At 42.8% G+C, this 27,084-nt stretch overlaps 1 protein-coding gene across 5 annotated transcripts in view; it reads left to right on the forward strand.

The window, feature by feature from the left end:
* robo3 (roundabout, axon guidance receptor, homolog 3 (Drosophila)) overlaps window positions 1–27,084 on the forward strand; it is a 280,104-nt gene that overhangs the window by 157,389 nt on the left and 95,631 nt on the right. For all 5 annotated transcript variants that reach the window (XM_036937600.1, XM_036937603.1, XM_036937601.1 and 2 more), the window contains exon 2: window positions 13,167–13,493. In XM_036937600.1, the coding sequence (XP_036793495.1) occupies window positions 13,167–13,493 (327 nt within the window). The remainder of the gene's footprint in view (window positions 1–13,166; window positions 13,494–27,084) is intronic.

The raw sequence follows: 27,084 nt of genomic DNA on the forward strand, positions 1-27,084 counted from the left end.
CTCTTTAGATAAAATGTTGTTTGTACATCAGTGTCAAGTTGGCTATACGTTCACCATGATATTGACATTTCTAACTGAAATGGCAAGACAAATGGGGTATAGAGTGGCGGATTTAGGAATAGGCGACATGGGCAGCCGCCCACGGGATGCCCGCACAAAAAAAATGAAGCGGGGGAATCTATCTTATAGCACACCTCTAACTTTGTACAGTACTAATGCAATTAGTAACATCAGTCACACTCCGAAATGCTACCAAATAAACCACAATTCATTCATAATACTGTGAATATATAGTTTCACAGGCACATTTTTTTCTGGTTTGTGTGAAATGGTTAAGAATAATATAAAACCAGTCTGCACACCACCAAGGTGAATTGGTTTAGTCTTGACTCTTGGTTGACAGTGTTGGGGGATGGGTAATGTATTGATGCTCGAGTGCCAACTCAACACAAATTTGTTTCTATTTGCCTTTGTTATTTCTTTTTGATATTTATGAGTCTTATTTTTGTACATGTTTTTTTATTTATAAAGTTTTTAATGTTATGATTATTTATTTGTGTTGTTCCAAATGTCTGAATAAAAATGACAGTTTGTGCAGAATGGTGCTTTTTTGGGGGGGGGGGGGGGCTGAAGGGGAGGTTCGGCCAGGCAGCCATTTAAGCTAGAACCGCCACTGGGGGTATCCATTTTGGGTGAGAAATGTAAAATGTAGAACATTTGAAGGTAAACATTAAAATATCAAAGTATAAAGACTCTGTTGACCCCCAGAGTGAGTTCTTTACTTTGAAGTAAATCGAAGTTTAATGGACTTCAAGCCTCTCAACCATCTTGGTGGAGAAACTACACTTTCAGAGTACGAAAATGAACCTAAACCTTCTTTTCCAGTTGGCGGAGGGAAAGCCCCTCTCTCCATGGCAAGGTGTCTCATTTTCAGCTCAAACATTTAGCCCAGAAAACATGTAAACTGCTTTAGCCACTGAACCTCCCTCCCCTGGAAGTCAGCACCATCTTTTGGAGTTAACGTGTTGTGGAAGTTTGGTCACTTTTCCTACGCCATCCTTAGTCCCATCTCAAAGACAGAGAGAGGGAGAAGGCAGACGAAAACACCAGAGCAGTTAACCCAGCTCTATTTAGTCCCTTGCATCCAACAGAAGCTCAATAGAAGCTCAATTATGAAGGCTATGGCTTTACAGCCCACCGTTTCTATTCTCATGCAAGTGCCTCTTTTTTTGTTATCCCCAACCTCAAAGAGTAGGTGGTTGGGGAGAAAACACTCACTCCCCGCCCAACTCCCACTCCCAATTTAATTTCAGGAAATGAATGCCATTTACAAATCAATTCCCAGGCTTAGGCGAAAGAGAAGAGGAGGAGGAGGGAGAGGGGGGCTGCTGTAAAACATCAAAATTCAGTTTAGAGGGAGGGGAGGGCAGTCTGGTAAAAAATAATTGCAGATGTAAAGTTTCCCTTTCTCTTTCCCCTCATGCCTCTCCTCTAGTCCTACTCCCTCTGGTCGATAACCCTTTTTTAACCCTATATGGATAGGACTAAATTTAAATGTTTCTTACAGAAGAAATATGAAATGCATAACCATGGTAGCAATTGAAAGGGAACAGTTTGGAGATGATCTGAAAAATGTTTCTTGATAATGAAATCTGAAAATACTCGGAATACATTCAGTAACATGATAAGGCTATTTCTGGAAAATGCGGGGTATTTGCAACAGAAGACAAAACAAATAAAAGGGTTTGAGTGGGAGGACTAAATGGTGTCTCCAAGAGGCCACAAACCTCTCTAAAGTGTGCACAGTCCCTAAGCAATTTCAGTGCACTTGTATGACACAAAGAAGAGTATTCAACTACAAGGTACTTTTTTGAACTCTCCTAGCTGTGCGGTTGAGGAACTACAGCAAGCACACTTGTAGTTGTTTCGTTTGGAACACAACCCTGCATCCCCCGCCGGCAGACATTTACTGGTGTTGTTTACGCAATCTAAAAAACGGTCCATTATTAATCCCAATCTGGGTCAGGTGGGCATGATTTGAAGGCTTGTTCTATTGCCAACATGACTAGCTTAAGTTGTAAAATATTAACTTACAGTGTTAGGCTTTCACATGGGAATTCAGAGAAACAGATTGTAATTTTGGTGCGCATAGAAAGGTGCGTCACATTCAGGTGGGAGTGCCGCGGCAAATTGTCTTCACATTAAACAAACATAGGCTCATTCTGTTCAGAACGACCCCAGGGTATGATGACATGTCATCTTGAAACTGTACATCAAACGTAGTGATCATAAACGTTGACACTGTATATGAAATTAGTTTTATGATTTGGAGATATAAAGTGCACATTTGGACTCACTGATGTTTGGCTTTCTTCTATGGCATCAAACGGTATTTATTATAATTATCAACATGTCATCTTAATTTACAGCATTTCCCTCAGACAACAATTACCGAGAAGGATGGGGGCAACTTCTTGTCACACACCGTGCTCAAGTTCATAAGGGCTCTGACATCATATATAGCATGTTACTGTACAGCCACTATGTTCCAATTTAGGTGCTTATTAGTGCCCAAATCTGCAATTTTAACCCATATACATGTACAAGTATAAAGGGCTACGCTCTCAGAAAGTGCTCACATCTATAGTAGCTACCATACTGGAATTCCTATGTGAAAAGCTCCTTCCAGCTGTGGACACTTGAAGTCAGAATTTTTATTCAAGGGAGTTGCGTGGAAAGCAGGGGGTTAGCTTAGCCGAGTTTTCAAATGGTAAGCCAATGCATGGATTAATCTTCTCTTTTTAGCCCCACAGGGTGTTAAGGATTTGAGGTGCTGTGTTCTGATAGGTATCCCAAGCCTGATTTATTCTCAAGTTCCTCCGGTGGAATTTTAAGGCATTTTTCACGGCTGACTCCGACTGAGCTAAGATGTCATCAGTGTTTTGTGCTCAGGTTTGCCTGGCAGGGAGACGAAAACAAGAGTCTTCTCACATACCTTACAGTACCTCATGTCATAACTGCCATATAAGATTACTTTGGAGGTGTGAGGGGTGGTTAGCAAACAAACTAGTTGTGTGGGGGAGGGTTGGGAAGTTAGCTGTATCAATTAGTCTTCTGTACGTTGGTGATCGAAAGGGTGTTGATCTCAAGGCTTTCGCACGTGCTTGAATGAAGAAGGCAATTATTAAATTGCCAACCCTGTTGTCATGGAGATTTAAAAAGGAACTGTTTTCCAAAGTCAAGCCATGATAGATTTTTTTTTGCTCCTGAAGTGAATGTGTGGGGGGGAAAATTGTCTTTAGAAAAGTTATTTGTCATACGCACATCCTTAAAAAAAATGTATAGTAGGTGCTGGGCTAATAAAGGACACATGAAAAAGAATAGAGGCCTGCAGACTGTATATGCTCCCAATTTACCACCTTTATAGGACAATGTTTCAATCCAACGTGGATCTTTGTCAAGTCAAACGCCCTGAGTGCCACATCCAAAAATATATACACAGAATACACCTCACATGACCATGACGCATGGTGGCTGTGGAAACAATTCAAAACCGTGCGATACAAAAGGCAACTTTGCGCACAGTAAATAGTCATAAATCATAGAGGTACATACGGTTATCAGGATTATATACAGGTATATACGGTTATCAGGATTATATACAGGTACATACGGTTATCAGGATTATATACAGGTATATACGGTTATCAGGATTATATACAGGTACATACAAATTGGGCTGAGTAAAAACCTAGATAACAGTAAAAAATATTAGGCCTATAGTGTTTGGCCATATTTGAATGACATTACTTCTTTGAGTTGACTCCTTAGAATACATCAAGACAAGGTTGAATATGATCTTTGTGCCATTTGTGGGAGGTTGCGCTAAATTGCTAGCCTCTCTTTTTATATCTCGAACAACGTTAGCCCTGTGACCTTACATGCAAATTACTTTTCCCTCTAGGCCTATCTTTCATCAGAATGTCAGACAAGTGAGTACTTAAGTGATTTGGGGAGTTGGGTGATGTGCAGATTAAGTTTTCTTCCCCAGAGAAGTAGATCAATCTGTTTAGCTGCTAAAAGCCCACTCGGACAGACATGATGAAATACATAGTGGAGGGAGTTGGCAGGGAGATAGAATCCACTCTGGATGCTGGCACACTCTCTTGTTTCAGACGACAAGGTCAGACCAACCCACTTGTTAACCTGAAGATGAGGAACGCGAGATGCCTCAGCAGTTTTTCATTCTCCATTATAAAATGACATTTGAAATCTGATCAAGACTCTGTTCCCTCCCTCTCTCCCACTCTCCCATGCAAGACAACGCTGCAGTATTCTCTTAGGCTTAGATCAACTCCCCAGCTTAAAGAGGTCTAAGTCTAAGAGATTTGGGATGAAGTCACGCTGTTTCCGACTGTCCAGCAAACTGGGAATATTCCCAGAACATTAGCTAAGATTCCCATTAAGTTCTAGTTAGGGTTTTATCTAACATTAGGATTAGGATTTTTTTCTTCTTTTTTTTTAGATGAAATATCCTTGGAATGTTTTAACATTCACAAAAATGTTGTGCACAACATCTGTAACAACCAGCACAGAACATTCCCCCAAAAGTTTGTGTTTTTATATAAATTTATAATTTATAATTTTAATTTATTTAATTTATATATATTATACGTCCCTGACGTTGCAAGAATGTTCCTGTAACACATTTTGGCTGTTCTTTAATGGTTCCGAGAATGTTTCATTAGGTTGTGGGGACAGAGTGGGTACATTACAAGAGCTAGGTTCCCAAAACACGCTCAGTTGTGATGACGTTCATACAACGAATGGAGGTGCACAGAACATTTCAAAAACATGTTCTATTTAAGTTTTTCCAAAACATTCTCAGCATGCCAATTAGAATACATTCCCATTATGTTTCTCTCCAGATTTAATGGAAAATTGCATTTGAGGAGTGTGTTGTAAGGGATATAGAGAGACACAGCATATTTTCATTCATATGACATTTTAACAGCATTTAATCATACAAACACAACCATCTTCTTTTTACACTTCATAAGTTGACAATTTGCACATCTGGTGTTTGAACCTGCAATATTTGGTTCCCAAGCCAGGTCTTTCATCCTCTGTGCCACCAGGGAAACTCTCTTCCATTGTATTTTTTTTCAGTATCAGGAATATGTTCTTGTATTTTTCTGAGCGCCTCCATTCATTGAATGAATGTCATCACAACTGAGCATATTTTGTGGTTTGGGAAACTATCTCTTGTAATGTACCCACACTGTTCCCACAACCTAATTACATGTTCTGTGAACCTTTAACGAACTCGGAAAGGCTGTTCTGGGAATGTTCTTGCAACATCAGGCAGATGTTTTTTGCACCCTAAAATAAACATTGTAGCATCATCCGCATAACTGGACAGTTTTTGTGTTTTGACAACATTTATTTTCTGATGTCCCCACAATTTTCTCACCAGACTGTTCCCACAACCTAATGAAACATTCAGGGAACCTTTAAAGAACAGATGAAATGCGTTCTTGCAACATCAGGAGAATGTGTTATACAAGCATTCTGTAATCGTCACTGCGACTGGACAGTTTTTGTGTTATGAGAACATTTGCCGCGGCCTATCAAATGTTCTGGGAACCTTTACATAACTGATTTTAGTTTGCTGGGTGTGTATTAGCACACTCTCACTCTAATAACATTGACACAGTCCTGATGTTTTGGGCTCACCCTGATGCTGATCGTGCCCCATCGGGGTCATTTTGTGCTTAGCTTAGCGTTTGTCCCTGTCATTTTAAGTCTGACTCGACAAGCATGTAAGACTCAAATTCACTCTCATCCTTTGCGTCTAATCAGTCACTATAGCTTGCTGTGGATTCTTAGTGGGCATGACCATGTTGTATAGCATCTACTCATGAGGCTATTTGTATATATTTAGGGTTTATATAGGGTTTGCAGCAACCATAGTGTGATATCAGAGCAAACTTTGGAATGATTTGATAAACATCTGTTCCTTTATACACTCAAAGAACACCCCATCACGGTTGACATCTCCACAGTGTCACCCTCCCAGAGTGCAAAGAACCTTGGTGTGACCCTGGACAACACCCTGTCGTTCCCTGCAAACATCAAAGCAGTGACCCACTCCTGTAGGTTCATGCTCTACTACATCCGTAGAGTACGACCCTACTTCACACAGTTAGTGGCGCAGGTCCTAATCCAGGCACATGTTCTCTCCTGTCTGCACTACTGCAACTCGCTGTTGGCTGTGCTCCCCGCTTGTGCCATCAAGCCCATGCAACTTATCCAGAACACAGCAGCCCGCCTGGTTTTCAACCTTCCCAAGTTCTCCCTTGTCACCCCGCTCCTCAACACACTCCACTGGCTTCCAGTCGAAGCTCGCATCCACTACAAGACCATGGTGCTTACCTACGGAACAGCAAGAGGAACTGCCTTCCCTACCTACAAGCTATGCTCAAACCCTACACCCCAACCCGAGCACTCCGTTCTGCCACCTCAGGTCTCTTGACCCTCCCACCCCTACGAGAGGGCAGATCCCGCTCAGCCCAGTCCAAGCTCTTCTCTGTCCTGGCACCCCAATGGTGGAACCAGCTTCTCCCTGAAACTAGGAAAGCAGAGTCCCTGCCCATCTTCCAAAAACATCTGAAACCCTACCTCTTCAAACAATATATTAAATAATCCAACTCCTCACCTTTAAAAACACAACCAGCACTTGCACTTTACCATCCCCAACCCTTCTAGCTCTGACTCTACTGACAGCTAGGTTATTGAGGAAAAATCTACTTTCTATGCCTGTGATATGTGGTTGTCCCACCTAGCTATCTGAAGTTGAATGCCCGCTCTGGATAAGAGCATCTGCTAAATGACTAAAATGTAAATAAAATAATCCTTGTATCCGTTAAAGACAAAACTGCTCATCACTGTCTTACAGTACATTCAATTCCCAAATGCTTCTGCTCAGGTTAATCTAGGATACCCAGTAACTATAGACATGTGTGTGCCTTTGGAGAAGAGACATTACAGTGTCAACACAACACAACCACACTCTTGTGTCTTGAGCTGCCCCCTATTTACATGTTCAGGTTTGTGGAATTTGGACTGGCATTCAACAGCTTTTTTACAGACACTGTCATTCCTATCTGATAAAAGGCTGAGAAGCTCAGCTCCATGGTTTCATGAGCTCACATTAAGCTTCGAAGCCGATGCTCTCTTGTCCCTGTAAACCACAGCCAGGTGGTAATAAGTCCATAGAAAGCCTAGGTATGGCAGTTACTCTCTCTCCGGTCAGTCAAGTATAGGCCTATTTTCTGATTGTCTACGGTCCTCTCCCAATTTTTCAAGTTGTAATTGGAGAAGTCGTTCAATGTTGAGGTCACCTTGCCATTTGAACACCTCTCTTTAATAACATTGAGCTTCATCTCTTGGCCTTTAGACGTTTGCATTTCTAAACATTTGCCTAATATTTTTCTCCATTTCTAGTTATGCAAACCCAAACATGACATTTACCTCAATCTCAGGCAATGGTATCTTCTCTTTTAAAAACCTTTGCATAACATCTACAGTTGAAGTTGGAGGTTTACATACACTTAGGTTGGAGTCATTTAAAACTTGTTTTTCAACCACTCCACAAATGTATTTTTAAGAAACTATAGTTTTGGCATGTCGGTTAGGACATCTACTTTGTGCATGACACAAGTCATTTTTCCAACAATTGTTTACAGACAGATTATTTCCAGTGTGTCAGAAGTTTACATACACTAAATTGACTGTGCCTTTAAACAGCTTGGAAAATTCCAGAAAATTAAGTCATGACTTTAGAAGCTTCTGACAGGCTAATTGACATCATTTGTGTGATTACTACCTCTGAGGGTTTAGAGCTTGAGGTAGTCACTTCAAGTACTTGAGAGCATGGCTAGACGGTACACTGTCCTTCTCTCAGCACATATCATAGTTGCAGGCTAAGGTTAAATCTAGACTAGGTTTCCTCTATCGTAATCGCTCCTCTTTCATCCCAGCTGCCAAACTAACCCTGATTCAGATGACAATCCTACCAATGCTAGATTACGGAAACATAATTTATAGATCGGCAGGTAAGGGTGCTCTCCAGCGGCTAGATGTTCTTTACCATTCAGCCATCCAATTTGCCACCAATGGTCCTTATAGGACACATCACTGCACTCTGTACTCTTTAAACTGGTCATCTCTGTATACCCGTCACAAGACCCATTGGATGAAGCTTATTTTTAAAACCCTGTTAGGCCTCACTCCCCCTATCTGAGATACCTACTGCAGCCCTCATCCTCCACATACAACACCCGTTCTGCCAGTCACATTCTGTTAAAGGTCCCCATAGCACACACATCCCTGGGTCGCTCGTCCTTTCAGATCACTGCAGCTGGCGACTGGAACGAGCTGCAACAAACACTCAAACTGGACAGTTTTATCTCCGTCTCTTCATTCAAAGACCCAATCATGGACACTCTTACTGACAGTTGTGGCTGCTTTGTGTGATGTATTGTTGTCTCTAACTTCTTGCCCTTTGTGCTGTTGTCTGTGCCCTATAATGATTGTACCATGTTTTGTGCTGCTACCATGTTGTGCTGTGTTGTCATGTGTTGCTGCCATGCTATGTTGTTGTCTTAGGTCTCTCTTTATGTAGTGTCGTGGTGTCTCTCATCTTCTCTTGCGTGTTTTGTCATATTTTATTTGTATTTTTAATGCCAGGCCCCCGTCCTCGCAGGAGGCCTTTTGCTTTTTGGTAGGCCGTCATTGTAAATAAGAATTTGTTCTTAATTAACTGACTTGCCTAGTTAAAAAAAAGGTTTGATACAAAATAAATGACGGAGGCAGTATGCAAGCATTAAGCAGCCAGTTTGAGAGTTTGCTTTGAAAGGCCTATCATTCTGTATGGTAAAGGCCCATGATACACTGAGATGTTAGTCACACACTGCAGGTCAAGCTATCGCATGAAAATTGATGTTTTACATCTGACTCGAAATTCCTTCAAAAGTCCATCTACCACCATTTCCTTTACATCAAGAGTCCACACGTTCCTTCTATAAGAAGATAATTGGTTTGAGTGAGGGTCCATCACTCAATACAATAGTCTGTATCTCCTCCATCAACTAAATGCCTTCTACCTTTGACTTGTTAATCCTATAACCCTGGAGTATTCGACCGTGGAGGGAAAGGCATTTGCCCAGTGGATATTAAGCCGCCCTCTTATCAGTTGTTATCAGACACGGTTGGAACCCACATTTTCACACCTGGCCCTGTGGAGAACTCTTGAGAGCCTCATCTTCCATCTTGGTTTGCCGACAACAAAAAAACTTTTGGCGTCCCTAACTGTTGTGAAATAAAAAACAACAACAAAGTCATCAAAACCGTAATAATTGGCATCGGTGCATCTCAGTAATTATTCAGACAAATATCGGGAGAGATATGTGTCATCTCACTGTGTCATCCCTAAAAGGACTCTCTGTGGAAAATTCCTTCTCGCCCAACAGTGCTAGTCTTTGCGCCGTTGTTGTTATTCATCCATAATTGTCTCGCCAACACACTGTCAATCAAATTGGGAGAAAGAGAGGGAAGCAATTTCAAAGCACTCCAGCAACAAAACCTGCTGCATGGAATGACCTTTTCTCTGTCTGTCTGTCTATCTCTCTGTCTCTGTATATCTCTCTGTCTCTCTGTCTCTCTGTCTCTGTATATCTCTCTCTCTGTCTCTGTATATCTCTCTCTCTGTCTCTGTATATCTCTCTCTCTATCTCTCTGTCTCTGTATATCTCTCTGTATATCTCTCTGTCTCTCTCTCTGTCTCTGTATATCTCTCTGTCTCTCTCTCTGTCTCTGTATATCTCTCTCTCGCTCTCTCTGTGTCTCTCTCTGTCTCTCACTCTCTCTCTTATGCAAAACAAAACCATCGGCAGTCCCCCCACATTCCTTTCTGTGAATTTCTAAAAACCCGGGACACTTTAATTTATTGATACGTTTCATGCGTCTCCCCTCTGAGCCGGAGATGCATTTTGTTTGATAGTTGAATTTAGAGCATGTAATTTCTCAGCCATCAAGTTGATATGAATGCAGAATAGTGACACATGTGGAGAACATTACTCAACTTGTCTTCGTTTTCTCAGAACTGACAGTTTGAATGATGAAAATGTGTTTTTCACGTGTTGTTGACGTGTTTGAGTGTCGACTGTTAGGGGAGCAAAAATTGAATGTGTGGGTTGTTGACTTGTTTATTCTGTTGTGTGCCGCCCACTCAGCCCTTGTGTGGAGTGTCTCTACTGTAAAAAGAGGCCATGTTCGAGGGCTTGGTGGAGCTCACAGGGAAATGAACCCTCTCCTTTTACCACATTGTGATTAGCACCAACCCTCTCCCAACCTCCCCTGTAGGCGAGTGCACGCTCAAGGAGCTGTTTCCCCTCTCCCACTTTAGCCTAGTTACTGACAACAGTCTCTATTACAGTAATACTTAACCCCCTATCCCTCCACTAGGGGCTAAAATGAATCAAGTCAAGTCATACAACAGAGTAGAGGTCTTCGCCGGTCCAAAAAGTTGGATCCGTTCCGAAATGGATCCGTGGCTTTCCTACCTGCATAAATATGTATGTTTTTTAAACGAGACCCATTCCAAATGGATCCGAGGACAGTGAGACCCGTTTCGAAAGGTGGAAAACAGACCCAAATCTGAAAGTAGAAATAGAGAGAGAAAGAAACCTCCAACTGGGCTTTGCCAGCGCCACCAATAAACAAGCAACAGGATTGTGTCGAGGCACAGATCTGGGGAAGGGTACCAAAACCTTTCTGCAGCATTGAAGGTCCCCAAGAACACAGTGGCCTCCATCATTCTTAAATGGAAGAAGTTTGGAACCACCAATACTCTTCCTAGAGCTAGCTGCACAGCCAAACTGAGCAATCGGCAGGGGGGGGGGGGCATGGTCAGGCAGGTGACCAAGAACCCGATGGTCACTCTGACAGAGCTCCAGTATTCCTCTGTGGAGAACCTTCCAGAAGGACAACCATCTCTGTAACACTCCATCAATCAGGCCAGACATAAGCCACTCCACAGTAAAAGGCACATGACAGCCCGCTTGGAGTTTGCCAAAAGGCACCTAAAGGACTCTCAGACATGAGAAACAAGATTCTCTGGTCTGATGACACCAAGATTGAACTCTTTGGCCTGAATGCCAAGCGTCACGTCTGGAGGAAACCTGGCACCATCTCTACGGTGAAGCATGCTGGTGGCATCATGATGATTTTAAGTGGCAGGGACTGCTGGTTAGGAATGAGGGAAAGATGAACAGAGCAAAGTACAGAGAGATCTTTGTTGAAAACCTGCTTCAGAGCGCTCAGGACCTCAGACTGGGGCAAAGGTTCACCATCCAACAGGACAACTACACTAAGCACACAGCCAAGACTATGCAGGAGTGGCATCGGGACAAGTCTCTGAATGTCCTTGAGTGGCCCAAACAAAGCTGGACTTGAACCTGATCGAAATTCAACTCCCCAAATACAGGTGGGCCAAGCTTGTAGTGTCGTACCCAAGAAGACTTGGGGCTGTAATCACTGCCAAAGGTGCTTCAACAAAGTACTGAGTAAAGGGTCTGAATACTTACGTAAATGTAATATTTCAGGGTTTTTTCCTAATAGATCTGCAAAAATGTCTAAAAAAACTGTTTTTGCTTTGTCATTATGGGGTGTTGTGTGTAGATTGATGAGGGGGAAAAATATTTAATCATTTTTAAAACAAGGCTGTGACGTAAAAAGATGTGGAAAAAGTCAAGGGGTCTGAATTCTCAGGGGAGCTTAGGGTGCACCCCCTGATAAATCCCCCAAATATATGTACATTTCACAAGACCTTTATTACTCCAGTATGAGTGCAGAAAAATACCCTTCAGCAGAGCAGAGAAAAATACTCCTCAGCCAGTTTGCACTGCCTTCATAGGCCTGCAGTAGCTAAGCCTAATAATAGCCATACCACACCAAACCTTCATTAAAGTTGCTTAACTTTTAGGGTAATATCAACAAAAAAAATTACATCAGGTTATTATATTGCAGCATTAAATTAAGTTTTGCATCTTGCCCTCTTTGGTTTTTCCTTTTCATGGTTTGAGTGTGAGTAGCATAGTAGGCCTTCCGGTAATTGTATTATATTGTGGCAACACAACATTCCAGCTGGAACTTCATTTGGCCAATAAAAATGGCTCAATGAAACCTTAAAAAAAGTTTTGAACAGTCTAGGCCTATATTGCAGCTATTACCAACAAAGATGATTATCTACTGTAGGCCTACCCAACCAATGACAGCAATAGGCTAATGCTATTTATATTACAACAGGCCTACTTTTAACCTTAAACTAAACGGAGCACCAAATTTAAAAGACACAACTGAATTTAGTCAATGAAATTTCTCAACAAAATGAATCAAAACACTTTTGGCATAGGATATTTAAATAACTGTTTTACATTATTACATAGGCCTATAATAATAATAATTATAATAATAATTTACAATGATGATAATAATTACTAAACAATTGATAATAAATACGAAAATAAATAAATGAAAAGGTAGAAAATTGCATCAAACCTGAATAGCGAGTTGCACATAGTCCATTTGGCCGTGGCAATGTTTTTCTCCTCTTTGTCCACTACAATATAAACATTTGTCCCCAAAGGCATTAACCTTGTCAGATACTTTTCACTATACTCTTTCTCCTCTAACTTTTGTTATACTTCAATGAAAAACTACTCCATGATCGCAATCAACAGTAGCCTAGGCCAGGGCTCCTTTTACTCTCTCTCTTCTCTCTCTCCTCAGCAGCAGGTGCATGTGAGGTGAGCAGCCAGAACCAGTTTCAGCTGGACATAAGCTATACGTTTTATTGAATTGTAATTGCTCAGTTCTCATCCTACTAACACTAAATTAACAGAGGACAGGTCCAATTGGGTTCAGTCGGTAAATCAATTTTAATTGCACATATCCGAGACCCAATTATATCAGACCCCAATCCAGATCCAAGACAAAAGTCTGGATCTGTTCTGGGTCAGGTCTCGGAATTTTGGGTCTGTTGAAACCGTCAAGACCTCTACAACAGAGTACACTTAATTCTTTACCCGCTCTCTCTATTCCAGGATCCCGACCCAGGTTGGAGGATGCCCCTCCGCGAATCGTGGAGCACCCCTCTGACCTGATCGTGTCCAAGGGCGAGCCGGCCACCCTCAACTGCAAGGCAGAGGGGCGTCCTAGCCCCATGGTGGAGTGGTACAAAGATGGCGAACGAGTGGAGACGGATAGGGAAGATCCGCGCTCCCACCGTATGCTGCTGCCCAGCGGCTCCCTGTTCTTCCTGCGTATCGTCCATGGTCGACGGAGCAAACCCGACGAGGGGGTCTATGTGTGCGTGGCACGCAACTACCTAGGCGAGGCCGTCAGTCGCAACGCGTCACTGGAAGTGGCAAGTAAGTGCCTTGGCCATTTTGGCTTTTGAGGATAGAGAGGTGTGTTTGAGCCAAGTTGGCAGAAATTGATAAAGTATAGCACTGCATAGCATTGACAGAGAGGAGAGGCAATCCTTAGCACAAGCAAAATGTAACAACTGTCACTGGAAAGTGAAGATAGAACAGCCAACAAGTGGCTGTTTCCAGGTAACAGATGTTAGCTCCTGAAATCATGACACACACACACACATTCGCGCCACCCAGACACAAGCATGCGCGGACACACACACACACACACACACACACACACACACACACACACACACACACACACACACACACACACACATCACACACTATAGAAAACCCTGTGAGAATGGCAGCTTTTCACAACAGGGCACTGCTGCAATCTGCTCTGCTCAAATAAAACGTGGACGGCCAATTTGATTTCACTATTAGATTAGCCGATGCGCTATTGCATTAGGATTTCATTATGTAATTCCGTTTGATAACACAACGGGTAATTTGCGTATTTCAGTATTTTTTGTTGTTGCTGTTTTATGAATAGTTTTCCCTGATATGAGTTGAGGATAGTTTCTTGGTTTGTATTGGTTGCCTGGTTTTCAGTGCTTTAGAATGAAGCCTGGTAGGCTACAGTTACCCCATTCCTTTTTCAAGAGCTGCCATTTGCTCACTCTTTCTTATCCGACAAACTGTTTGTATACAGCAGGGCTCTTCAACCCTGTTCTGGAGAGCTACTGTCCAGGACGTTTTCACTCCAACCCCAATCTAGCAATCTGATTCTAATAATTAGCTGGTTACTAAGCTGAATCAGGTTAGTTACAACTGGGGTTGGAGCAAAAACTAACAGAAGGCTAGCTCTCCAGGAACAGGGTTGGAGAGCCCCAGTAAACAGCAATGTACACAATTCAATTATTGTGAAGGCCGTCTTTGCCCCATGACAGACTGTCCCTCAAAACAGGAGGGAGCAGTGAAAGTCAAATGCTTTCAACCCTCCTTTTATGGAGCTTAGCCCTGGCCAATATCGCTCACCCTAAAACTCCCAACCATCTCAGAGGAGAGTGGTTCCTCTCTGGGCGACCCCAACCACGAGACAGCCCTGGGGCCAATGCTCCGGAAGTAAGATGTGCACGCACGCACGCAAACACACACACACACACACACACACACACACACACACACACACACACACAAACACACACACACACACACACACACACACACACACACACACACACACACACACACACACACACACACACACACACACACACACACCGCTCCTCCAGAAAATGTATTTGGAGGTTTTAAGGGATTAGGAAGGGGGTTACTTGGCAGATAAGGGTGTCTGAGTTGCCCTCCTCCCCTCTTCAAATGGCCAAGCTGCTACAGGGCACGCTCTCCTCAGGCAGCTCCAGGCTGGCTGCCCTCTGTTATTAATCCGATGGGTCAGGGCCAATATGGGAAATGGTGCTCCATAACTGCTTCACGCTCCACACTGAGCAATTTCCAACCTCACGTCCAGCTAAGAGCAGAAATACAGGCCCCGGCCTGTAGAGTTCAGCAGATTATGACATATTTTCTTGCCAGGTGTACCAATCAGTGGTTCCAAAGCAATTTGTATCCGTTGATGCATTTTCTCTGTTGCCCTCTTCAAGAGATCTTTGAGAAATCTTTTTTTTTTTTTTGCTCGTAATTGGACGAGTGGCAATTGCCTGTTTTCTTTCACTCTGATCGTGAAAGCACCCGTTTCGATAAAACTTTTCGGTTACAACTGGCTTTGCCAGTCTGAAAGTCAACTACCTGAGGTAGTTCTCCAAGTATCTGGTCTCCAGGGATCAGCTATGTCAAATGCCTTTGTGTGCCAATGTGTTTCCACTTAAAGTGCCCACTGGTACTGTGCTAGAAGATATGGTCTTCTCTCTCTTTGAAGCCCTTCAGGAGTAGATCTCTCTGAGCTAGTCTGTTTCTGAGTTGCCCTGTCTCTTAATTAGTCTCTGAGTTGGTTAGTCTAGGAGTTGATCTCTCTGGATCGGTCTGTTTTTTGAGTTTAGACTGTTTGAGCCCTCCTGTGTGTCCAGGCTTAACTAATGGAATCAATGTGCCTGCTGCCAGGCTTGTGGGGGCTGAGGAAAGGGCAGAGGACAGGACTATGTCCAGGGGGGCTAAACACAAAAGGAGGGGTCAGATGGCCAAGGTGAGGCCAGGACCCTCTGGCTGGTCCCTCTGGTCCCCCTTCCGTCTGGTGGTCATTGAGCTGGGCCCACCGGCCAAACCTGTCCTCCTCAGAGGATCATGAATTAATAAGACCAGACTGGGGCTAATGAGACTGAGGCCCGTGCTGGTGGCCTGTGGCCAGTGGTGTGTGTGTGTGTGTGTGTCTGGAGAGGATGGGGGTCAAGAGGACATGACAACAGGTGGTGTGAGGAACTGTCCCCCCCACCACACACATACTACCCCTGCCCCCATGCTAATGAATGCTGGGGCATCTGCAGGGCCATTGTGTGTCCTGGGTTACAGAAGATGCATCCAGGTTTACAATAGAACAATAAAATCCCACTCCGACCATTGTGACTAATCAAGCTCCATTATCTCTCATGGATACAGATCACTATCTGCGCGGGCTATACCACCACACTGTTAAATGCACCAGACCCTCCTACTGACCTCGACCGTCTGTCAGATTCTGTTAGTTCCCAAACTGTTAGGCAAGTGTAGGAGTATTAGGCAAGATGTATTTCCTAGATGTGCGAGGTCGATTATTACGCGTTGAATCGGAGTCCTGTAACCGGGTTATACTGTGATTACAGAATTCCTTCGATTTGTTCAGGTTATCTCAGAAGCATGTTGTTTGGAAATGAGTTGCAGTTGCGAAAATAGATCAACTCCCATTCTTGTCCCCAAGGGAACTCGTGTGGGGTCAGGCTCGGTGAATATGGTGCTGTTTATAGTTCTACTGACGGCTGCTTTATTATTCCATTTATTTTGTTGTGTTGTCCTCTTCCCCAGGAGCCCGCTGCCTGCCAGCCGAGAGGCCGTTTCAAAGTCAAGTTTTCGCTTAATTGACTCTGGGAACTTTTCATTGACAGACGCATTACACTTTGGGCGTTCAATATGGCCTTTGCCTAACGATAGAACAATACCGTATGCGGTTGTATTAAAAGCACATTTCAAGGGGATTTAGCTGCGTTTGACCCTGCGCAAATGACCGAGCAAACAGACGTTTAAACTCTCTATTGATTTCTACAAGATGTTTTTTTTTATGAATTCTCTGAGCTGAAATTCACCTTAAGATGACCACCGCTCCAGAGTTGGAAAGGTCAGAGAAGAGCTTAAGTCATTCGACTGGATCTAAATGGATTTGTCACAGATCCATCTGGTTTGGAGTTTGTTGACGTGGGGGAAACGGGTGTAGTTGAACTCGCCATCCCCCCTTTCTGTGCCATGCTAGAGGGAGTTGTTTGGGAGTCTTCATGTGCAAGGCACATTAATGGGCACAGGGTTAACAGCGATCAGCACATTTGATGAGAACTGGGCACTGCAGTGGGCAGAGGGTCAGTAGAAAGTACACCTTTGCCTTGCCATCTGTTCCTGGGCCAAGTGTTCATTGGAAGCCATCACGCTGCCCAGAAGGTGCCCATATGTCATGACTGGACTGAGACAGCAGGATGCTCATCCACTGACGCAGTGGTCTTGACCGTTTCCGAGATGAGACTGAAGTGTCAGAGATGACTAGCCTGCCAGTCTATCTCAGCTGCAACCAACAACAACTACATGATGCACAAAGTCAGGAGAGCCTAGCATAACTAATACAGCGAACTAAGGAAGTTGGCATCACCCAGGGGAATTGAATAGCATACAGATGTAGAATCTTAATTTGATCCAGTTTGCTAAAGCAGGAAAATAATCCTGCAGCAACAGGAAATGTGAATTTTTGTAGGGGTTGATCCATTTTTCAAAAGGAAATATCAAGTCTGAAATTTCAAAGTGGAAATTACAAACTTCAGAAGTTTTTTTAAATATACTACTAGCTTTTAATTTCCTGCATTACAGGAATGTTCGCCTGCAGAGTGATCAAATTAAGATCCTACACCTGTAGGAACACACATAAACAGCCTCCTATTTAATCTGCCTCCTATCCTATCTCTATCCAATACACAAATGTGATGACATGTACCTCAATTTAGGGCTCCCGAGTGGCGCAGTGGTCTAAGGCACTGCATCTCAGTGCAAGAGGCATCATTACAGTCTCTGGTTTGAATCCAGGCTGTATCACATCCGGCCGTGATTGGGAGTCCCATAGGGCGGGCGCACAATTGGCCCAGCATCGTCCGGGTTTGGCCGGGGTAGACCACCATTGTAAATAATAAAACATTTCAGTAGTGTACAAAGGTGTCAATGACCCAACAGTGTAATTGGTTGGCATATTCTTTTAGATGCAAGAACGGTGCGGTGTCTGGCATTGTCACTGGCCTGGCTGTGTTTGCGTAAACGTCTATTCCAAATCCCCCGATGTGGCGGTTGGTCTGTCTGGGAGAAAGAAACTGCTATTTACCAACAATGGAGTGAATAAGCACATATACAATTATTGAAAACCGACCTGTTTCTTACCACCAACGTGGGCACCCAATATACAGATGTCGTATCTTAATTTCATCATCCTGTTGTTGCAGGAATTTTCCTGCATGGCAGGAGATGCAAACTGTAGTGTCCTCAAGGTTTAAAGTTTCTAATTTACACTTAAAAATTATTTATTGGCCCCAATGAAAAATGGATCAATCCCTACAAAAACATTATATTAATTATAATCCACATAATAATAATTCACATTTCCTGTGCTGCGGGATTATTTTTCTGCTATAGCAAACTGGCTAAAATTAAGATCCTATATCTGTAGCTTGCACTCTTGCTCACTGCCCAGTCCCAGTCCAGATTCTGCATTTCTGTCATGTCTCTCTGCTGTTGTGTGTGCGTGAGTCATTCTACAGACTATGTTCAGAACTAGTTTAACCCTGCGTTGGCTCCTGAGGGAAGGCGGATCTAGAAGTGTATGGGATTTGGCAAGCTGTCCCTCATTGAATGGTGGGCACCAAGAAAGCTTCCGAGCCCACACACATTCTTTGAGTAAACCTGCATGACGCATTTGATCTTTTTGCACGCCTTCCAACTTTAGATAACCAATTTAATTGAATATATTTTACAGTAAAGGCACAACAATATCAAGTTTCTCTTCTGGATACGGTACTACGAAAATACTAGATCTACCATTTTGGCTTTGGGAAACATGGTGGGATGTCACATTTTCTGAAAAGATTTAAGGGTGACTTAATAAATAAATAAAATAATTTAGTTCAATTAAGCGTTTTATGTTTTGTTTATGCGCATTTTATGGCAATGTTATTGTCATACAGCTTTTTGCAAATGGCTGAGACCTTTATATGTTTGGCATCTCATCAACTCTTTGTTCAACGACAGTGCCTCCGGGCTGCATTCTCACATAAACATCACACCGACTGAACCATTGTCCCCCTACACTTCTTTTACGCCATTTCCCCAGGCGGTGATGTATTTTTTTATGTTTTTATTTTAAAGCCATGAAACCCACTTAAATATATTGCTTGGGATTCCTCCTCTCTTAAGCACCTTTTGAAACTTCATTTGAAATTACTTATCAGACTTTGATTAGTATTCTCAATTCTCATATCCTTGATGATTGTGAGAAGACTACTGTTGTGGTGGAGCAGCTTTTTTTGTTTTTGGTTTTCTCCAGATGGCTTGAGTACAGTAGACAAAGCAGAGAGGGCAGTGGGGGGAATTAGGGAGAATGGGGGCAACTGCCCCACTGGACAAAGGGGGTCCTCATGGCCCCATGCTCCCCTAACATAGGCCAAGGCAGACCATTACTAGATTAAAGTAATCCTCTTCCAGGGCAGACAATGTCTCTATTAGCTGGCCACACAGATTAGACCACCTCAGTAATGGATTTATTGTTGGGGGTATCTGCATACAAAAGGACTACGCTTGGGGGGCAAAAGGGGCAGGTCCCCCGCCCTCCTCCTCCCTCCGCTCTTTCCCCATACCCCCTCTCTTTGTTTTTGCCATTCAATTGTTTTGGGTCAGTCCTTCTATCCAGTGGTGAAGGGGTGTATACTCTACACACACACACACACACACACACACACACACACACACACACACACACACACACACACACACACACACACACACACACACACACACACACACACACAGCCCCCAATGCATATTGCAGACACTGAAACACAAGCACACACACTGCTGACTCTTACATACACACACACACTTCACAGACATGACAGAGGCACTGAATAACAAGTGGACATAGTGTTTGTAATAACAGGCCTCCTGCTGTGAAGCTCCTTCTTCCTCTAACCTCTGCCAGTCTGAAGTGCTTGTTTTTGGTAAATAACGTTTTCCAAGGAGCCTTTCATCCAAGTTTTTGACGCAACATACTTCTGTCAGTCTGTTTGAACTGTCCTTCAAAGCTAAAATGACTGCATTTTTGAAGAAAGTATACTTTTCAAAGTCACTTAGCATGCCTCGCAGAATGTATTCAACTGTAGAGGAGGCTGGGATGTACCTCTCAAGTTTAGCAGAAGTTAGTCACTATTATGCGACAGTTAGAATTTTGAATCGGCTGCTGATAATTTAGATAACTGCACCATTGTGTTGCACTGTACACCATTTACATTACAATTATTGAATGAAAAAAGAATGAATCATTGTTATTAATTTACAGTCTTGAATGAGTCATTTTCACAGCTTTTTATTTCCTTACAAACTGATGTCATTTAGACATTTTTAAAAGGTTCCAGTTTTTTAGGGGTTGAGTTATTGCATTTTCTCCCCGGTCCCTAAATGTCTTTGCTCCGTGAAAGAAACAGAGATGACGGAGACATATTTACCGATGTCAACAAGATTGAAGCATACATTCTATCGATTTATGACATTATTCTGGTGAGCAAGGGTTTATTTAGTCTTCTAGGACAACATATAATAACAGAAGAGAAGCTGCATGGTCCCCAGATCCTCAAAAGATTCTACAGCTGCACCATCAAGAGTATCCTGACCGGTTGCATCACAGTCTGGTATGGCAACTGCTCGGCATCTGACCGTAAGGCGCTACAGAGGGTAGTGCATGCGGCCCAGTACATCACTGGGGCCAAGCGTCCTGCCATCCAGGACCTATATAATAGGCGGTGTCAGAGGAAAGCCCATAAAATTGTCAGAGACTCTAGTCACCCAAGTCATAGACTGCTTTCTCTACGGCAAGCGGTACCGGAGCGCCAAGTCTAGGACAAAAAGACCCCTTAAAAGCTTCTACACCCAAGCCATAAGATTACTGAACAATTAACCCTGTTGTGTTTGTTTCATGTTAATTAATTCTGTGTTCCCGGTCCAAAATGACCGCCCCCCATTATAGCTGATTTATAAATCCATAATAATACATATATTATCACCTAATGTTGTGTTAGATCTTTATATGAATGTACGTTCTTGTGAACATTTCACATTTGTCACTTCCATTTGCTATTTATGGCCTGTAGGCCTCATTGACCTGAGCTCATACAACTCGTTTTTGAGTGAAACATGCATAATGTATGGATTATTTTGACTATAACAAATACTCAGATGAAACATATTGTTCTATTTATCACAGACTACTTTGTGTCAACGTTTAACAAGGAGATTTGTTTTGAAACCATTGCAAAAATGTTAATAGTGATACTAAATAACATCTGTTGTGTTCCCGGTCAAAACTGACCGGTATGATTTTATTAGTAAAGAAAGGACATAGGCCCAAAACTACACATGAAAACTTTACCATATTACAAAATGAATGTCTGAACACATTAAAGAACAGCAGCAACAATAACAGTATTACTATCAATGACAAAAACATGTAAATGTTCACAATCTGTCAATCAATGGTGGTTACATTTTGTGTGTCCTCATGCACATGTTGGACAATACGTGGTGGTTGTTGTATGTGCCTGGACTTGGTTTATAGATGAGTGGCAGGCGCTCCACCCACTTGTGCCAAACCTCTCTGATCGCTGCCAGCTTGTTTTGTTGACAGTGGCCTGGTCTTGTATCACGGTTGTCAAAGCGAATCACCCGTGACAACACGTGAACTATCTGGAGTGACATAGTTGCATGAAAAATTGCCCAACCAGGCTCTGCATCCCATAAACTGGTGCTAGATTAGTTTCTGTACACACCAGCCAAAATCAAGAGACGCACGTATGCTTGGACGTCTGTCCGGTCTACCTCCTTCCAGTTGTCTTTGTAAACGCGTTTCCCCTCCAAGTTGGTCATGTTTATCACTATAGTTTCGATTGACTCTGTCAGGAATAGTTTTATGTCATCAACCCGGGATATGGCATATCACATTTGACCCTGGGGTCATCCTGATAATATTTTCAGCCGACAGCCAACCTCTCCTCTCAGGTGGGGATAAAGACCAGGACAAATTCCCATTCTTTGACAGGAATGTAACAGCAACCTCAGCAGGGCCCTCTTCCTCATCACTGGAATGTAACAGCAACCTCAGCAGGGCCCTCTTCCTCATCACTGGGTTGTTCCACATAAGTCAGAGCCCGAACTTAAACACGATCAAACATCTCTGGAAAGACCTGAAATTAGCTGTGCCGCAACACTCCCCATCAAACCTGACAGAGCTTGAGAGGATCTGCATCGAAAAGTGGGAGAAACTCCCTAAATACAGGTGTGCCAAGCATGTATCGTCATACCCAAGAAGACTCGAGGCTGTAATCGCTGCCAAAGCTGCTTCAACAAAGTAGTGAGTAAAGGGTCTGAATACTTATGTAAATGTGATATTTCAGCTTTAAAAAAAAAAAAAATCTAAAACCTGTTTTTGCTTTGTCATTATGAAGTATTGTGTGTAGATTGATTAGGGGAAAAAAACGATTTCATGCATTTTAGAATAAGGCTGTAACGTAGCAAAATGTGGAAAAAGTCAAGGGGTCTGAATACTTTCCAAATGCACTGTATAGTCGGGCGGTTGCGGACGGGTTATTAGCAATTGCTGACGGGTGAACAAACAGCTGCACCCTTTATTGTTTACCACTTTTCCCATGTGTTTTTTTCCTTTAGACTCCATGAAATGATTACCTCTTCCTAAATATTTGGTCAAATTATTCATTTTGTGTATGGTTTCCTAGAAACAAGCGTGGCACAACTTACCCCACCCTCCCCTAGTTATTTAGGTAACAGCTAGCCCTTTGTTGGTGCTGTTCACGAGACATAGCATGCATCCCAAGTGGCACCCTATTTCCTTATAGTGCAGTACTTTTGTCCAAGGCCGATTTGGAACGTTGCTTCGAAACTGGCTTCAGTAAGAATGCCCCAGTGAGATGGCAGAGAGGTTGGAGAGGTCTGCTGCCAGGCAAGAAGCCATGTTGCCCTATCGTACTCTCTTGAATTATGGCGCTCAGTCCTGGGGGACTGTGGCCCAAATATATATCTACACACACACATAGCAGCCTCCCCTACCCAAAAACAGGGAAGGTGTATTGGGGATTAACCTCTTACCCCTGGTCGGGTGAGCACAGCCAGAGCAGGAACACCAATATAAGAGATGGGAATGGACCATGAAGCGAGGCACTATGTGAACACCCCAAAGAGGTGTGTGTGTCCACAGGCTGATTTCCAGTGCTGCTTTTGGGGGAAGAGGGCTAGGGCGAAGGGGAGAGAGGGTGAAGAAAGATAGAAAGGGAGAGGGGGTGTGTGATAGCGTGATGGGAGAAGAAGGGGGTGGGTGTCGGAACATTTCAGTTGCCAAGTTGTATTTTAATACGGCCCCTCTTGACTTTAAATATGTCTCTTTCAATCAAACTAGCCTAGTAGGCCTGAGGCATGGGGCTGACTGTTGGGGGGAGGAGATGCATGCAGGAGAGGGTGGAGGCCAAGCCAACCCCCATAAGCTACCCTCTCCTCCCTCCCTCTAACTCACTGTTACCAAGGAGCGTACTGGTCCTCCGCACACACAAATTGTAAACTGTAGGCTACACATATACACACACCCAGGGTAATCAGTAACGTAACTTTTAGATTACCTAAACTCAGTAACGTAGTCTGATTACTTTCCGTTACTTTTGGATTACCTCACCCGTAAAACACACAAGAAAAAAAATATATATTACCAATTTAACAACATTTATTGATGTTTGAGCCAATAATCAGAGCCACATTAGAACACATCACAAAACATTGTGACAAAAATATATTTAAGCATTGCATATCTCCTCTAACATTAATCCTTCATCCTGATCTTGTCCATTTACACCTATAAGATCTGATCACAGTCAGACCACAATGCGTCTTTTAATCATGTACGCCTGTCTAAAAATGTGGGCACAAACACAATGTTCAGGACAAAGGATACATGTTAAAACCAGGTATAAGTAAGGCCTTAAGTAACACGGCAACATGGATGTTGCTAAACACTTATCCCACCGGGCACCAGTACAAAAAAAGTATGAACATGTATGCACTCACTACTTACTGTAAGTCGCTTTGAATAAGTGCGCATGCTAAATGACTAAAATGAAAAATAGAAATAGAAGATTTTTTTTTTTTACAACATGCACAGTATAATCACACATTTAGGCCACCAAGTAGTTTTTTAAGTTCAAGCAAAAAAAGTGCAGCTAGGTGCAAAAACCCACATATCAGACATGGCATTGCAGTAGGCCTATTCTGAAGCTAGCCTACTTAGATGATTGAAGGCAGACATTGCTGTTGTATCGCAGCAAGAGGACATTCTCTAGATGAGCATCAGACATGCTGTTTCGCTGACAGGTAAACAGGTTTCCACCATAGCTGAAAAGGCACTCAACTGGGGCACTGGAGGTCATGTGTAGGGTTGTACTTCAGAAACAAGTTCCCGGACTACGGGGAACGATTTCAAGGATTCTAAAGACTTGTCTTTGTCTTCGAGGTACTTCCTCACCTCATCCTCTGCAGTGCCACTGGCCGTTGTTGTTGCACCTCCGAACACAAAAAAATGGTCTTCTGACTCATCAGACTCATTCTGAGCTCCTTCATCAACCTGCGTGTTCTCCATAGAAGCTGCTTCTTAATGTGCTCTGCATCTCCTCTCTCTTTCCGGGGTTGAGCCAACACAGTCAAAACTTTGGCACGGTAGCAGTTGCCATTTTTGCCTCATTGGTGCTTAGCATAGGTCCAAACCGGCGGTCTGTAGCCTCAATGACCGCAGTGATGAGAATGTCGCAAGAGGTATTTTCTCTGAGAGGTTAGACTTCAAGCTTAGGATTGTTGTGATATGAAAGCCAAGAGAACAGTTCTTCTCTCCCTGAAGAAGATCAATAGAGAATGTGAGTGGCTCCTTGAGAAAAGCAATCTCACAAGGATGTCATTTTCTGCTCATACCCAGTTCTTCACTGATTTGCCCCAGCTGGTCATCTGTGAGGGCCATGGGTTTGGAGATGGCACGGTACTCTGAGCTCCATCTTGTCACACATGGCACAGTTACTTTCATGTTTGCAATGTCCTCTATTGGATCTGAAGCTAATGTGGAATTGTGTGCTTTGTTCCAAATGCTGGAACATTTTGACATTGCACTTCTGTACAATTTTCGTGATGGACCTTGGGATGCAGCTTTGTCCACCTCATTGGTGGCGATGAGGTCGAGGGTGTGTGCCACACAATGTTGATGTAAAGGGAGAAAAAAGTTATTGCTCAACCTCCTCTTCAAGAATCGCACCCACATCATCAAACCTCACTCCATCATCCGTCCCATCTTGCTCCTCTTAATTTCCTTTGAACTCCCGGAATGTCTTTACAAAGTTGCTTCCATTGTCTTTCAGGTGGCCCTCACTTTGTGCAGAATTTCAAAGTCTGCATTTTAACTTGGCAGCAGTCACATCGTAGGTATGACGTCCTGTCTGTCACGGTGTTCTTCCTGGGAAGGAGAGGAGGACCAAAATGCGGCGTGGTTTGTGTTCATCTTGATATTTAATGACGAAAACACTGAACACTGAAACACACTATACAAAACAATAAACAAATAACGACCGTGAAGCTAAATGAGACCTGTGATGACACAAGCAATCAACATAGACAATCACCCACAAACAAACAGTGAAACCCAGGCTACCTAAGTATGATTCTCAATCAGAGACAACTAATGACACCTGCCTCTGATTGAGAACCATACTAGGCCGAAACATACAAATCCCCCAAATCATAGAAAAACAAACATAGACTGCCCACCCCAACTCACGCCCTGACCATACTAAATAAATACAAAAACAAAGGAAATAAAGGTCAGAAGAAGAAGCTTCTGTTATGGGCAGACCAGATATCTGCTGTGGTGCAGACTGACTTTACAGTCTGGAGTTTGGTGGATGGAGCTTCTTTCGTGGACTCAAATTCCCTTTCAATTCGTTGCATTAAATGATTTCTACACAGGACCTTTCTCCCACCACTGATTACTTCTAGTAGCTTGCAGAATGAAGGCACCTCTACTAGTGAAAAAGGTTGCACATCCTCTATGACGAAGCCAAATACCAGGTGATTAACCCGGCTTTGTGAGGTGTGTGGTCCTCCTGGTTGTAGTTTTGCTTGTTTCAATGGTGTACAAAATGTCCCTTTTTGGCCATCTGTAGATGGCTGTGTATCTGTGCACTCCTCCAGCTCACTTTTCCTGCTCAGGGTTGTCCATTGATTGTTATGCATCCTCTGAAAAAGCATAATGTAATTACTTAACTATGACACTACAATATAAGTTACATAACAATGAAGTGAGCACCCTGTTATTGTTCCCATTAAAGATTGTAGCTTTTCAAAACTTTTGTCCACCCTTTTGAAACATATGTTTCACTTTCTATAGTCTGCCCCTGTCTGATAAACACAGAGCTGGGGTTGGAACATGTACATTTATTTATTTATTTTCTTAACTTTTTAAAGCATTGTTGGTTAAGGGCTTGTAAGTAAGCATTTCACTGTAAGGTCTACTACACCTGTTGTCAATTTGATTTGATTTGACATGTAACCACTCACAAAGGGAGAAAGCTGTGGATGCAAGGATGTCTATGGTGGTTTATATTGTTTGTCTAGAAATACTAAAATATAAAAACGAAACAATGGACTAATACAGTATTATACTTTGAGTTATGATTGAATAATACAGGCATTTATTTTTGTTGAAAAAAACAATTGAACCGCAGGAAAACTGCAATGTGGCTTTATTGATTTGGGTAGCATCTTACTCTGAAACCATAGCTAGCTAACTAAGTTAGCAACAACCCTGAGAGTGAGCATCTTGTTATGTTGGGTTACAGAGGGCAACTAGCTTTCAAAAATTGGCTAGGCTATGTAGCCCAGTAAATCTCACCCAACTTTCTACAACTGATTTATCTTAGTTAACAAATTATAACAATAGCATACTTGTTATGATATATTTCTAGCAAGCACCTAACAGAGCAACTTTAAGTGAGCAGCATACCACATAGTGTAGGAGAGTTGGCAAGCAAATTAGCAAACTAAACAGGCTAGCTAGCTAGAA

The sequence above is a fragment of the Oncorhynchus mykiss genome, chromosome 12 (genome assembly GCF_013265735.2).
Source record: "Oncorhynchus mykiss isolate Arlee chromosome 12, USDA_OmykA_1.1, whole genome shotgun sequence".
In the NCBI taxonomy this organism is placed as follows: Eukaryota; Metazoa; Chordata; class Actinopteri; order Salmoniformes; family Salmonidae; genus Oncorhynchus; species Oncorhynchus mykiss.